This window comes from Beta vulgaris, chromosome 8, assembly GCF_026745355.1.
Source record: "Beta vulgaris subsp. vulgaris cultivar EL10 chromosome 8, EL10.2, whole genome shotgun sequence".
Classification (NCBI taxonomy): Eukaryota; Viridiplantae; Streptophyta; class Magnoliopsida; order Caryophyllales; family Amaranthaceae; genus Beta; species Beta vulgaris.
Genome location: NC_079209.1, coordinates 6971943 through 6988253, shown reverse-complemented (window position 1 = coordinate 6988253; position 16311 = coordinate 6971943). Strand labels below are relative to the sequence as shown.

Here is a 16311-nt window from a genome sequence, read left to right as displayed (position 1 = left end):
CACGAACTGTAGTAATCTTAGCAACTGGGATAAATGTCTCATCGTAGTCTAGCCCATATTGCTGAGAAAAACCTCAAGCTACTAGTCATGCCTTCTTCCTTTCAATAGTATCATCAGGTCTAGTCTTCACTTTGTATACCCATCTGCAAGAAATAGGTTTAACTTCTCTAGGCTTTGGCACTAACTCCCAAGTCTCGTTCTAATGCAGAGTTTGAATTTCTTTATCCATGGCTTTTCTCCAATCATTTCTTAGAGTCTGGCAATAATACAACTTGTGGTGGCCACCAAGATGATGCTTCATCAAACAACACATTTCTTGATACGTTATATTTATCTGTTAGTTGTTGGATCACAACACCTCCAACCTTTCCTCCGATCATCGTATTCCACAAAGATACAACGAATAGCCTTTTTATCAAACTTGCTATGCATATGCTCAGGAACAAAGACGTAGCATACACATTCGAAAATCTAAAAATGGCTTCCGACTGGCTTTATCTTTCTTAGCTTCTCAAATGGTGAGACAAAATCTAGTCTCACCCGAGAAAATCGATTTGTCACATGTGTCGCTGTTCTCATGTACTCGACCCAAAAACGTGGTGGCACGTTCTTAGCGTGCAACATACTCCTGCATGTCTCCGCAAGGTGACAATTTTTCTTTCACATACTCCATTGTGTTGTGGAGTATTTGGACAAGTGAGCTGGCGTCGGATCTTGCAATATTGCAAGTATTGGGAGAATTCTTTGGATGAATACTTGCTAAATGCTTCAGATTTCTCTTTCATGAAATCAACACAGACATATCTTGAAAAATCGTTAATGAAAGTGATAAAATTGCGTAAACCACTCACTGAATGTTGCTTTATAAGACCAAACACGTCTGAGTGAACCAACTCCAAGGGTTCCTTCGATTTGAACTTCGAATCTTCATATGAAAGTTGATGTGCTTTACCAAATTGACATCCAGAGCAAACTATATCTTCCTTAACATCTAGTTGAGGAAGACCCTTGAGCATCGACTTCTTCATCATCACCTTGAGCTTGTTGTAGCTCACGTGACCCAAGCGTGCATGCCGTTAATCAACTGTCTCATTTTTCCACGCCTTGCCTACATATGTCGTTTGATCAGACATCATGTAGATCGATTCAAGATGTCGTCTCTCGAAGATAGGAGAAGAATTTCCTTCCATCGTCGTGTACACCTTCATGTCACGAGGACCAAAATAACATGGTTTCCGAACGTTGTCAGTTGTGAAACTGACAACAGATTCTTTGTCATACCAAGAACATGGTAGACATTATCCAGCTGAACTTGCTTGTTGCTAAATCGTGGAATCACCACTGCCTTGCCAATATGGGTTATTGGCAATTCTGAGTTGTTTGCTGTTATTACAACTCGACCATGCTTGTACTCGAACATCCTTAGAAATTTCACTTTGTCTCCATTCATGTGATTGGAGTAACCAGAATCGATGATCCAATCATATTTGTTATTGATCATCTTGTTGTTGACTACGAAAAGTGCATCTTTATCTGGCTTCGTGCTGCTGGGTGACACTACCTCCATGTCGAAGATATGTTCCTCTTCAACTGCGTAGAATGCTTGTGCTTCCCGCTCGACATCACTTCGGCTTTCATGCTCCACCGAAGTTGCAGCATTTCCTTTTGTCAGTTTGGACCAACAGTCTCGAGCATAATGTCTCGTCTCCTTGCAGCTATAACACACGATGTCTCGCCGTGTTGATTTTTTTCCTTCCTTCTCATCCTGTTGTCGATCTTATCAAGCTTTCCCTCGATGGAAGCTTCATCTACGTTGTCCTTTTTTTATTCCCTGACTGTCTGTTTGACTTGCTAGGTTGATTACTCGACTCTTATGTCTTATCACCTCCCTTATTTGACTTCTTGTTGCCAAAAAGAGATTTCTCTTCATCCTTGACGAAAACTCCAGAAATCTGATTTTCTAGAGCTTCCTGGTTGGCTAACACATTTTGCAAGTCAATTAGAGATGGTTGTGTAGCCCAACCTCGGATCGCAATGACAAGACTACTATATCCGGGCTTTAAGCCGCGGGCAATAATCCTACGCATCCTCGTCCCTGTGATGGGATTTTCAGGATCTAACTTTGTGATTTGCTCACACAAAGTTTTAACTTTGGCGAAGTAGTGGTTCACTGTCATGTTGTTTTGCTGGATCGACAATAACTCATTCTCGAGAAGCTGAAGTTGAGCATCATTCTTCTTAAAGAACAAAGTTGCAAGGATGTCCCATGCCTCCTTGGGTGTCTTCGCATCCATGATGTGGTATGATAGCAACTCGTCCTTGACGGTTGCTGCTAGCACGCACAAGGCTCTTCTGCCCTCATCTTCCACTTCTTTAACTCTTCGGGATCAGGGGTATTGTAACTTCACTACCACCGATTATACCCTAAAGATCTTGTCCCGACAAATAGAATTGCATACGTGTGCTCCTCCAACTGTAATTTCCAATGATGACTTTCTCGTATTAGTAGATGAACTAGCAATATCCGCCATTTGTGACTTTTTGTTGCCCGGCAGTACACAAGTAAGCTTTGTCCCCGACCAACAATACTACAAGAAAAGGCCCAGTCACCGAAAGCCGTCGCTGATGATCCAAAAGTCGTCGCTAATATCAACACCAACAGTCGTTAACTGACCGACGTTGCAGTTTTGGTCGCTGAATTAGATATTAACGGTCGTTTGGCCGTCGGTGTTTTCTTATCGACTGTTTTCTCCACTCAATTACGTATGTTGTGCTGGCCGTTGTTGACTATACATACCGACGGTTTTTAGCCATCGGTGGCGCAACGATGGTTCTACACTAGGCTCCTCGTCCATTCCACTAGGCTCTTCAACATTGGACGGTTTAGGGTTATTCCCAAGAGCATCGAAAATCATTTCACGGTATGGATTAGATGGCTCATGTGCGGATCGAGGTAACTCTTCACCATGACAATACCAATCGTAGTAATCAGGTATAAATCCCTTTCTATTCAGATGCACTTTAACCGTGTCTGCGTCATGCATATGTCTGTTCTTGCATTTCGGACACAGACATCTAATTCATCCAAACCTAGTCTATTAATCTATTATTAATAAAAAAATTTAATGATTGAATTTTGATGTAAACTGTATATTAGCCTAAATACTTGCCAAGAAGGATTACAAACATATCAGATTGTGCTTCAGTATTACAGAAATTGGACAAAGTTAAGTAAAAAAAAAAGCATACAATACATATAAAAGCATAAAAAAATTGAAACAGCACCATAGAAAACAATAATCATGCATGCCTCTTTTCAAGTCAAATAACAACAACAAACAATAACAACAACAACAACAACAACAACAACAACAACAACAAATAACAATAACAACAAACAACAACAACAACAACAACAACAACAACAACAACAACAACAACAACAACAACAACAACAACAACAATAACAACAACAAACAACAACAACAACAAACGACAACAACACCAACAAACAAGAAATTACAACAACAACAACAAATTACAACAACAACAACAACAACAACAAGTAATTTGAGCACACAAGTAATTTGAGCACGCTACTTACTTACGGAATGGAGAAAGAATTTGAGCACGCGGGGGCGGCGGCGAAAGGAAAGAATTGAGCGGCGGAGACGGCGGAAGGAGAGAGTTGCGCGGTGGCAACGGCGGTGGAAGGATATATTTCGCGACGCCGGCAGTTGGTGGCGTGGCCACCTACATTCCCAAAACCCAATTTTTAGAGTTTGATCGGTAACAAAAATTAAAAAAAAAAAAACATAGAGCTTTAAAAATTACCGGCAAGGAGAGGGGTTTGGCGTGTCGCCGGTCGCAGGTGGAATGACTTTCCTTCAGTTGGTTGAAAGAAAATCGCTGTGAAGACGACGACTGTACGTGTTTTGTTTTGTGGGTTGAGAATAGAGTTTGAGTGGGAGAGTGTGTTTTAAGTCGTTATATGCAACGACGGCTTTGCTAACATCACCGATGGCTTAGAGCCGACACCGAATAAAAAAATTATACAATATAAACTGCCAAAATCAACGACGGCTTTGCTAATATCACCGACGACCTGAAGCCGACGCCTAAAAAATTCTAAAATATAAGCTGCCAAAATCAACGTCGGTCTGGAACGGTCGTTGGAGGATAGCGTCGTTACATCCCTCGCTGTGCGCGTTAAAAGTCGTCGGTGCACACGACGTTTAAAACGGTCGCTGATTTCGCATACAACGACTGTCGGGTTGGTCGTCGCTGTGAAGCCGTCGGTGACTGGGCCTTTTCTTGTAGTGCAAGCTTCACAGTTCTGGACTATGCACTAATGGAAAATCGCCTCGCAATACGGTCCCCGACCGTTAAGTTAGCCTAAAATATTATGACTATACCGCTGCAATCTATCGGTCCCCGACCGATAAGTTTGACAAAAATGACCCCAAAAAATTTAACGGAATGTATGGCTCTTGATACGTATTGTAAGATAATTTGGGGTAATTTATGTGGAAAGATTAAACAAGAGATTATAAAAATAATAGCTCACATATAATAAGGAAGCAACTTACTTAATTAAACTCTTACATGAAACTCTTACACACTTTTACACACTCTTTTATTTTGCTCTCTTTGGAGCTTGGCACAACTCACGTTGGTTTGCTGCACACTTTGCAACTAATGCACGGCATCTATTTATACTACTACAACTTACTATTCATCTTACAACTTTCACATTAAAATGACTATTTGTCAAACTTTTCAACTATAGCATGTAGGGTGGGAGTAATAGAGTGGACGGTGATGTTTAACATGTATTTGGGTCATGCTATAACTCAATCCATGGTTGGTCAGCCTATGACTCAAACCATGCACTAGTGGAAAAAAACGGAAGGGGTGCGGTTAAAACAACCCTAAGGGCTGCATTTTTGGCCAGCAGCCCTTTCTATAGCAGCCCTTCACTAACGGTTGAGGCCCAAAAACGTAGCCCTTCCATATTGGAACGGCTGCAGTTTTGTGCCTAAAACGAAGCCCTTCGAAAATGAAAAAAAGAACGGGAAATGAAAATATAACGAAAATGAAAAAATGAACCAAAATGGAAAAAAAGGGAACAGAAAATGAAAAAAAAGGGAACGAAAATGCAAAAAAAAAAAAATCAAACACACAAATTCAGAATGACAGAAATACATAATACTCAAACAAAAATGAAAATTAAACTCAAAAATTACAAACACACAAATTCAGAATGACAGAAAAAGAAAAAAAAAGAACAAAAACGAAAAGGAAAATTAAAGAAAACTCAAACTCAAACCTAGATTTTAAAAAAAACTCAAAAATTACAATCAACTGATCTCCGTCGCTCATGCTCTCTCGCGGCCGTTGTTGTTGGTGTTGTCGGAGAAGTGGTGGTAATCGTCAGGCGGTGGAACAAACGGCGGCTTCATCGATGTAAACGAAAGTTGTCGTTTCAGATCTTGTTGTTGTTGCGATTGTTGCTGCTGCGATTGTTGGTTTCTCGACAATAAAATAGATAGATTGTACCAAAGTTTGAGAAGAAAATGAACAAGGCGCCGTCATAATTCATATTGTTGTTCGACGGCGACACACACTTTGAAGGAGATGAAGAGGAAAGCAAGCATTAGGGCGAATATTATCAGGGTGAGTTAAAAGGCTCAAATGAGATCTGACAAAAGTGTTGAAGGCAAGTAAAAAAAACCACCTTAATTCATAGTTGTAAGGGAAAAATGTTACTGAAGGACAATATAGAGGGGAATTCAGTCAATTCACGGCGGTAAAAAAGATATTGCCGAAGCGAAAGGAAGAAGGAGATGAAGGGTTTTCAAAAAGAAGATCAGTTTGGAGGAGAGGAGGAGGAGATGAAGGTTAGCGGAAGAATATGAGAGGAGAGGGAGAAGACAGGCGTGAGATGAGGAGAGAGGCGTGCGTGAAATAATGAGGAGAGAGGAGACAGGCCAATCTCAAATAACAAACCCTAAAGCCTTGCAATTTCTTTTAAATTAAAGTCATTTTAAAAAAAAAAGCCCATAAAGGGCTGCGTTTTTTAAAAAATGCAACCCTTTATTACTTAAAGGGCTGCGTTTTCAAAAAACTGCAGCCCTTTATTACTTAAAAGGCTGCGGTTTTCGGCTAACCGCAGCCCTTCGTTTACGACAGGTTGCGGATTTTCAGCTAACCGCATCCCTTCACTATTAAGGGCTGCATTTATAGAAAAACGCAGCCCTTGCACCTCAGCCCTTCCGTTTTTTCCTCTAGTGATGGTTGGTCATCTTATGACCTAAGCCAATCATTTGTGGACATGTGGCAATACATCATAAAGGTTATTTTTTATAATTCAAGTTTTGTAATATGAATAACTTAAAAAATACAAATAAAAAAATTAAAAATTTCACCAATGGTCCTATCTTTTTTAGATCTATAAATATACATTCATTTTGCTATATTTTGACACACTTTTGAAATTAATTATTTTCTCTCCACATTGTAGGCACATGAATAATTATTTTTGGAAATTTTTATTATTGAATAAGTTTTTTAATCAAAATGTTTAGGATTGTTAATATATAAAAGAATTTATTTATAATCTTGTATAAATATTAAAAGGTATAAATATGTACTGATGTGGGAGAGAGAAAATGGGATGGAGTATAATAAGAAGTGGGATAGAGAAAGATGATGTTCATTTTTTTTGGTCATGAGTGGGTTGCATTTGTCAAAATGAGTCATAATCCATAACAAACTTTAATAAGATGAGAGAGAAAGTTGATGAGCAAGAGGGATGACATGTTTTTTTAAGGGAATGAGTGGCCATGCTCTAACATGCACGCTTGATAGATGGATCTATTATTCTATCTCATATTGACTCCATCGACAGACAATAGATTTAGCAATGAACAGGTTGATTTACGTTTAGCATATAACTAGTGAGTGTCCCGGGCGATGTCCCGAGTTCTTTCTTTCCGTAAATTTTTGTCTTGTAAAGAAAAAATTTAACGCCATAATTTGAAGAATACCAGAAATAATTGGAGTAGAGTTTGTGTCTACAATAATCTATTATCATTACCGTTCATTTGTTAGATATCTAACTACTTATGTAAGGCTCTTAATGAGATATAATTACAAGACCTTATTATATTTTATTTTGAAATAGTAAATAATGATTTTATGTTGGATCAATGGTTTAACCTCTCATTTTTCAATTCAGATGTCACGTGTTTGATACCTTGTAACTACACAAAGTTATTTTTTTTTAATTAGTTGAGGGATTTGAAATAGAGCATTTGCATTAGACCTTAGAGGAGAGTGCCACATGACACACAGACATTCTTAGGAACGCCTTTTAATATATTAGTATAGATTATATAAATAGTATTGATTGCTTTAATATGACTACATAAAATTGATACATCTTCAACATAAAAAAATAATTTACGCATATTCAATCAGTTCATTGATTAATTGTGGATATAGTTTGTAAGACCAATATTTCAGAATCTACTGCATACAAAATAATATATAGAAATCTTTTGGTATAACTCCCTCAAAAAAAAAATTAATTTAGTAGTACTATATGTCCCCCTTAGTATTACTTCAACAACTCTGATCTTATCACAATCTCACAATCTGCAAACCTCCTGCTCTTCATCAGCCATCAAACCTCTGACCACATCTCTTGTGAACTTCAAACAAGTACTTCAAAATTAACCCAGAAAAATGAATCCAAACGAGCCACACAACGATCAGGAAATAATTGTCCATGATGAGGAAGTTGAACAGCTTAAGCAAGGTCTTCCGAAGACAATGTTCTTGAACAAAATTGAACTCCTAAAATACCAAGGCTTTTGGTATCTTATTGATACTAATATGTTGAAGAGTATTCTAATGTTTCAAAGGCACTTCCAGGCTAGAGATACTGATCTCATTGTTGCGAGCTTCCCAAAAACAGGCACCACATGGTTGAAATCTATACTCTATAGTGTTGTAAATCGTTTCAAGCACCCTATTAAGCAAAGTCCTTTGTTTAGTAACCATCCACATAAGCTTGTATGTCGCCTAGAGTTTGATATCTATGGAGATGCATTTGAGTACCCTCGCCCGCATCATCTTAATGAGCTCCCTTCTCCTAGACTTTTTCACACCCACTTGCCCTACATGACCCTTCCGGAATCTATCAAGGTTTCTGGCTGTCGGATTTTGTACATTACTCGCAATCCATTGGATACACTTGTGTCAATGATGTACTTTGCAATGAAGCCACTAAAGGAACTAGCAGGAGAAGATATCGAGTTGCCTAGTATTGAGGATTACTTTAAGGATTTCTGTGAAGGGAAATTTATTAACGGTCCTTTTTTTGAGCATGTAATCGAATATTGGAAACAGAGTTTAGAACAGCCGAAGAAGGTGTTATTTCTCAAATATGAGGATTTAAAGAAGGATCCCATATTACACCTAAAGAGAGTTGGTGAATTTGTAGGCATGCCATTTACTGAAAGTGAGGAACGTGAAGGTGTCATAAAAGAAATAATAGAGTTTTGTAGCATCAACAATCTCAAAGAATTGGAAGGAAACAAAAGTGGAGTCATCAATAAAATTTATGATAAAAAAAGTTATTTTAGAAAAGGAGAGGTGGGAGATTGGACTAATCATAATATCACACCTGCCATGGTGGAAAAGATGAAGAAATTGATGCAAGAAAAACTTGAAGGCACTGGATTATCATTTCAACTACTACCTCACTAATCATATCACAACTATTGATCCGTGTAAGAGCACTCCCAATGGTGATGGGTTTGATCACAAATATTTTCTACTTACTCATGTTTTGATTATTTCATGATCAAATGTATCACCTCCACCCCACTCATGAACAAAAAAACCATCAAACTTCACTTTATCTCTCCTACTTTTCACTACCCCACCTCAACTTTCTCTCTCCTATTTCTCTTTCCTACTTTAATAAATAATATAATTTACATATTAAAAATAAAAATGAATCATCTTATGATTACTTAAAATTATAATAATTAATTACCAAAATTAATTATCATTATTGGGTTATTAGTAAAATAAAAATTTATTAGAAAATATGATTTTTTTTCCCTCTTTTTAGGTGAGAAGGAGAAGGTAAAAAATTATAGAGAAAAATGATGTATAAATATTTTTAGAGAGAGAAAGGTGAGGAGGAGAAGTGTTTTTTTTTTTTTGTTCTGAAATATATCAATATGGGTATCATTTTATAGAGGGGAAAAAAATATGAATTTTGGTATTTTTTTTTTTTTTTGAAATACGAATTTTCTGTGAAATTCCGTGGAAATTTCCACGAAATTTCCCAAAAAGAAAACAGCAGCAGCCACGTGGCAGCTTGCCACTGGCTGGTTGTGTGTGACTAGGCTGATTTTGTCTTCCATTCACACGGTTCATTTGCTGATGGATTTGTTCACATGGTGATGGATGACAAAACATGTCATTTGGTGATAGGTTTTCTATCACCAATGGGATGCATGTTTTTTTTGTTCAACCCAAATTTTCTGATTTTGGTGATGAGTTATGTCACCATTGGGAGTGCTCTAAGAGTTGAGCTATCTTTATGTTTTAATTTCTTTTCTTTTGTGACCTATTGATGGAAACAAAAGCTATCTACTTTTTTATTTTTTTATATCGTGTCTAATGTTGTACTGTATTCACTCTTCATGTATGATATTTAATCAAATATCAGTATAATTTATTATGTTTTATGTTCCACTTTATAACCCTTTTTCACTTAATTAGAGATGACAACGTCAATTTAGGTTAAATGTTTTCCTTAGTCATTCTGTATTCACCGTAAACATTAAATACATCCTAAGTATCGTTAAGCATTAAGCTCATGTACACTATTATCATTAAATACAATAATACATATAAATGGTCCAATACCCCCCTCAAGTTGGAGCATGGAGGTTACAAATGCCCAACTTGCTTAACAAGAGTAGAAATTGTCATTTGCCAAGGGCCTTAGTGAAAATATCCGCAAGTAGCGCATTGCGAGTAGTGATGATGCCATCAGGAATAGCATCATGCACATACAATCGACCTCGATGTGCTTGGTGCGCTCATGAAACACCGGATTTTGTGCGATGTGGAGCGCACACATGGTGTCACAATAGAGAGACATGGCGTGCGACTGATGAACGTCCAAGCTCTCGATTAGAGCCCTCAACCACTTCGGTTCAGAGGTGGTATCAGCCATCGAACAATACTCCGCTTCGGCAGAGGACCGGGACACAATATGTTTTTTCTTGGTCTTCCAAGAGATAGGAGAATAACTAAGAAAGATAATCCAGCCTGTAAGAGAGCGATGAGTCTAAGGCAACTAGTACAATCGGAATCACACCAACCAGAGAGAGACAAGTCGCACTGGCTACTAAGAAGTATGCATTGGCGAGGGGAACCCTTGAGATCTTGAAACACTTGAAGAGCGGCCTCCCAATGCTCTTGGCGTGGTGCCTGCATAAGCTGGGCAAGAATATGAACATAATAAGCCAAATCAGGGAGAGTAAAGGATAGATAAATAAGACGACCCACAAGAAGACAATAAGACTCAGGATCAGACAACAGAGAACCAGTAGCAAGCGCCAGAGTATGATTCCGCTTAGGGAGAAAAGATGCGGGTTTAACACCCAAGAGACCAGTCTCAAAGATAATATCTAAGGTGTACTTGCGCTGACAAAGAAACAAACCCTCGGGAGCTCGAGCAACCTAAATCCCAAGAAAATACTTAAGCAGGCCAAGTTCCTTCATATAGAAACAATCACCGAAATACTTCTTAAAGGAGGAGATAGCGGAAGTAGTGTCGTTGCCAAAAATGATAAAGTCATCAACATAAACAAGAACAGAGAGCTGAACCTGGTCACGACGGAGGGTGAAGAGAGAGTAATCAGAGTTGCACTAAATAAAACCATAATGCAGCAAAGAAGCATCCAGCTTTGCAAACCAACATCGGGGGGCCAGACGTAGGCCATATAATGATTTCTTCAACTAACAAATCGCACCAGGGGTAGAAGTCAAGTCATGGGGGACGACGCATATACACCTCATCACCCAAATCACCATGAAGAAAGGCATTATGCACATCCATTTGGCGCAGTTCCTAATTCTTTGCAGCAGCAACAACAAGGAAAGCACGAACGATCATGATTTTGGCGACAGGAGAAAAAGTCTCATTGTAATCTATCCATTCGACCTGATGATTACCAAACACCACCAAATGAGCCTTAAGCCGTTCAAGCAAGCTATTTGAGTGATATTTGACCTTATAAAACCCACTTACAATCGAGAGCTTTATGGCCAGGCAGAAGAGCAATCATCTCGCAAGTCTCATTATCCTCCAAAGCACTAATCTCCTTTTTCATAGCCTCATGCCAACCTGGGTCCCGCATAGCCTTATGAATAGAGCGGGGCACAACACCAGATGTAACCGCTACAAGAAAAAGATGGTGTTGCATAGAATATTTACACAATTCACAAATTGTGCTAAAGGATAAGAGTACTTAAGGAATCTGATGGAGACAGTACAGGCATGGATAGACTCATTTTCCGTATTGTATTTGTGAAAAAATATGAAGCAAAATCGATGGTTGTTTATCACGTAACCTGCGCCCAAGATCATTAGAATTAACAATTGGAGCCATAGTTGGCTGATCCGAAATAGTAAAGAAGGTGGGAGAAGTAGGCTGACCCACGGAGCTGGACACGCTAGAGGACTGGGCCTTGATATTACAGGGAGGAGAGTGATGGGCTTTAGGGGAATGGGTCTCGGCAGGGGGCTTGGTAGTATGAGGAGAAGAGGGCAGGGAGTGTTGGGGATCCATAGGAGAGTTGGGCTCGATGGGAGGATCCAACACAGGCCTAGGGACCTCCGCAGCAGCCGAGACCAAAGGGGAGGCCTGATCACACAACTCACCAGCAAGGTCCTCTTTTAAAACATCCCCTTAGGCTAACAGATCATGGACATCATCAAAAAAAATCATTGGCAGCAGTGGGAAGAGCACCCAAGCCAAATGGAAATTTATTGTCATGGAACTTAACATCACGGGAGACAAAAAAATCACTAGTTTCAACATCATTTAATATCCAACACTTTTTTTCTATTCGGATAATCCATAAACACACAACCACGACTCCAAGAAGCAAATCCATCACCTTTCGCCCTTTGATTAAGAGCAAAACAAAGACTCCAAAACACATGTAACTCATCAAAAGAGGGAGGGAGACCCATGATAGCCTCATAAGGAAAAATACCATGTAACACACTCGAGGGAGTACAATTAATCAACTAAACAGCAACAAGAACACATTAACCTCAAAAAGTAACAAGAAGATGAGCTTGAAACATCAAGCCGTGACTAACATTCTTAATATGCTAATGTTTTCTCTCAACTCTCCCATTTTGTTCTGGGGTGCCAACGCACGATGTTTGGAACAAAATATCATGGGTGTCCAAATCAGCAGTTAAATTCAGTTCCATTATCAGAGCTAACAATTTTCCTATTAATATCGAATTAACGGTTGACCTGGCAAAGAAAGACATAAAAGGACTTTCAACCTCTTTCTTATTTTGTAACAAATACACCCAAACTGCACGCGAATAATAATCAACCAAAGTTAAAAAATAAACAGCACCACACGAAGAGGGTGTACTATATGGGCCACACAAATCACAATGTGGGAAAACAATCTCTAGTTTGTTTAGCTACAGGCGATCCTACGGATGACCCAGACGACGATGTCACAATTCAAACTCAAATAATCTAGGATCCATCACCGCTTGCACGGTAGGAAGGCTATGTAAAAAAATAGAGTCCATCACACCGGTCACCGGCTCCAATCAGGGAACCTGAGAGACGATCTTGTATATCATCACAAAGAATTTGTGAATTGAACATGATAATTAGACTTATCAATTATTTGCGACACCGAAATTAAATTAAATTAAGCTACGGCACATATAGAACATGGTGAAGAATGAGGCCATGAGTAAGAGTCACATGGCCTTCCATAGTAGCAAAGGCACGAGTGCCATCCGGCAAGCCAACCGGGCATTTAACAATAGGAGTAACATGAGTAAGAAAATTAAAATCACTTGTAACGTGATTCGAAGCTCCAATGTCAAGGAACAAGTGTCTAGAAAGGTACGTACCTGTCATCCGATCACCCTTAGTAGTTTCATTATAAATTAATTACATTAAAGCTTGAACCTAGGCTGGACTCAAATTCACAAGAGAAGCAACAACGAATTGTGGGGCAGCCACAAGACTGTTAGCGACGAGCAGTACCACGTGAGCAGTGACAGCGCTGCCACGACTGTGAGAAAGGGCAGCAATTTAGGCAGACAAAGGCGGCGGACCAGCAACATATAGCGACTGGGCAGACCCCCCCAGTACTTCCTCCTATTTTTTTTCCCACCACGCTGGTTTGCCGTGCAGTTTGAAGCAGGTGGCGACCTCATGACCGATCCGTTTATAGTAAGAGAAGACAAGGCACGAGCAACCCTATACAAACGTGGTTTGCCACAATCAGCCTGAACTACGAATGCGTGGACATCCTCTTTGACAGCCTTGCCATGAGCGATATCCCGTGAACGTTCTTCCTGTACAATAATTTGATATATGCACTCTAAATCCGTCGGAGGAGATTGAGAAAGATCATTAATCCGTACAGTACATACAAATCATCATCTAAACCAATAAGAAACTGATGAAGTTTCTCCTTGTCTCGATCTGCGGCAAATTTGTCGGCTACATTACATGTGCAAAGTTTGCACTCACAGCCATGAAGAGGTATGAGACGAGTAAGTTCGCCATACAACCCCATTAATTTTTAAAAATAATCCTCAACAGACATAACTCGTTGTTGTTTACAGTCAACAACGACTGCCCCCAATTGTTAACATTGCGGTCCGTTGGCCACACAAAACTGCTTCTCCAAGTAAACCCAAAGACACTTCGCATCATCATGAAAAGGAATGTACACTACAATTTTAGAGTCCATACTACGTAGGAGCCAAGAAACCAACATGGAATGAACAGTTTCCTAATCAAGAATCTTCTTCTTTTCTGTAGGATTTATGATAGTACCATCCAAGAACGAATTTCCGATGAGCTTTGAGCGATAAAGTAATGGAACGCACACAAGCTACGTAGTTGAAGGACATGGGTGATCAAGTTTCCGGGTTGATCACCTAAACCAAGGTTAAAGGGACAACCGGGATTAATTTTCTCCGCTTCCATGCATCAAAATCCACGCGGGTGGTGCTTTGATGGTCGGGGAGAAGAAAAAAACGACAGGTAGATGGCAGGGTGGCTACAAGGAGAACGGCTCTGATACCATGTCAATTTAGGTTAAATATTTACCTTAGTCATTCTGTATTCACCGTAAACATTAAATAGATCCTAAGTATTATTATGCCTTAAGCCCTTGTACATCATTATCATTAAAAACAATAATACATATAGATGGCCCTTTTAGGCCAATAAGCTTAATTAATACCATTTATGAAGCCATTTCTAAACTCCTTGTCCAAAGGTTATGCCCGATTCTCAAAGCACATATTAGCCCTCTTCAAAACGATTTCACCCCAGACAGATCTATTCATGATAATATCCTCATTATACAGGAAATCCTAAACGCCTTCCAAAAGTCCACTAGTAAAATAGGATGGTGTGCTTTGAAACTCGACATGGAAAAAGCTTATGATCAAATTGAATGGGATTTCTTATGGCAAACGTTGCTAAAATTGGGATTTCCCTCAAAATGGATTCATTGGGTTAAATAGTGTGTTACTACTACTTCTTACTCTCTGAAAATTCATGGTAGTACCACAGACTGGTTCAAACCTTCGAGAGGTCTCTGTCAAGGTAACCCTCTCTCCCCGTATCTGTTTATTATTTGTATGGATGTTCTCATCCAAAAATTAGTGGTGGAGAGCACCAAACCTAAATCAGGTTTGGGGTTTAAGATTTGTCTAAAAGGTTCCCAAATACCATGTTTAATATTCGCTGATGACAATCTTGTTTTCTATAAAGCTCCATCTACAGCTTGCAATAATCTAAAAAATATTGTTCATGCTTTTTGCCTCATGTCGGGTCAAGTGGTTAACTTTCACAAATCAGCGTTGGTCCTTTCAAAGAAAATTCCTAATGCTCGCAAAGCTTCTCTAGCTAGATTCTTGATAAGTCATTTTTATATATAGTTTTTAGGTGCATTTAGGTCGCATTTTAGAGCATTTAGTTTCATTGTTGCATTGTATTCTTAAGTTATGCTTTTCTATTCCTATTCGGTATGTTTTCTTGTTTTTGATGAATTTCAGGCATTGAAGATTTATTTGGAGTATGATTAGCTAAGCTTAAAGATTAGGAGCACTTGAAAGGAAGCTACAATGTATAAGGATCGCATGGATATGTCATAGTACGACTTTAAGCAAAAACGAAGCGGAAAAATCATTAGAAGAGATGTGAAAAAGAGTCACGTCTACTCTTCTGATCATAACTTTTGATGTGATTCTTAGAATCAAGTAATTACACCATATTTGGAAACTAGACTTGAAAATCTTTCCAACAATAGGTGGCACGCCCCGAGGAGACTTCTAGTCAAGCAGTTATGCCTTTCGGAAGGTTGCACTATTTCTGCTGCTGGAATCTGCCACGCGTACGCGCGGATCACTAATCCGCCTATTAATGATTTATTTAAGACTTTTCATATCTTGTAAAATTACCCTCCTAGTCATATTAGGTTGTTGAATATTATTTAGATAGATTTTCATTCTTTTTCTCTCTCCTCCTCCCTCTCATGTTATTTTTTTAGGTTTTAGGTTTTAGTTTTCTCTCCTCTCTTTCTCTCGAGTTTTTAGTGTAAACCCTAGTTTTTATTCTTTTTCATTAACTCATGAGTTTCATTAGTTTCTTTCCTTGATTTCTTTTATTATGCTTTTCTTGGTAGATTTAGATTTCATTATTTATTTCATGATAGAGTAGTTTCTTCTATCTATGGTTAAGTTGAACCCTAGTATGATTTAATTCATGATTGTTTCTTCAAATTCTCATATTAATTGTTAATTGTTCTTGTTTAATTGATTATGCATATTCTAATACTAGATTAGGGATAACTAGTATTGTTCTAATTCCATTGTCTTGATTACAACGGGAGTTGGATTTTGACGGATTTGAGTATTTCAATTAAGGACATGAAATTCTCCACGGGAGTAGGTAGAATGGATTGTTAGGAAGTTAAAGTATCGCG

At 38.7% G+C, this 16311-nt stretch overlaps 1 protein-coding gene across 1 annotated transcript; it reads left to right on the top strand.

Moving 5' to 3' along the window:
* The first annotated feature begins 7652 nt into the window (after nt 1–7652).
* On the top strand, nt 7653–8814 carry LOC104900910 (cytosolic sulfotransferase 5-like). The gene has a single exon (XM_010688439.3). The coding sequence runs from the start codon at nt 7750–7752 to the stop codon at nt 8773–8775; it is 1026 nt and encodes a 341-aa protein (XP_010686741.2). The 5' UTR covers nt 7653–7749; the 3' UTR covers nt 8776–8814.
* The last annotated feature ends 7497 nt before the right edge of the window (nt 8815–16311 follow it).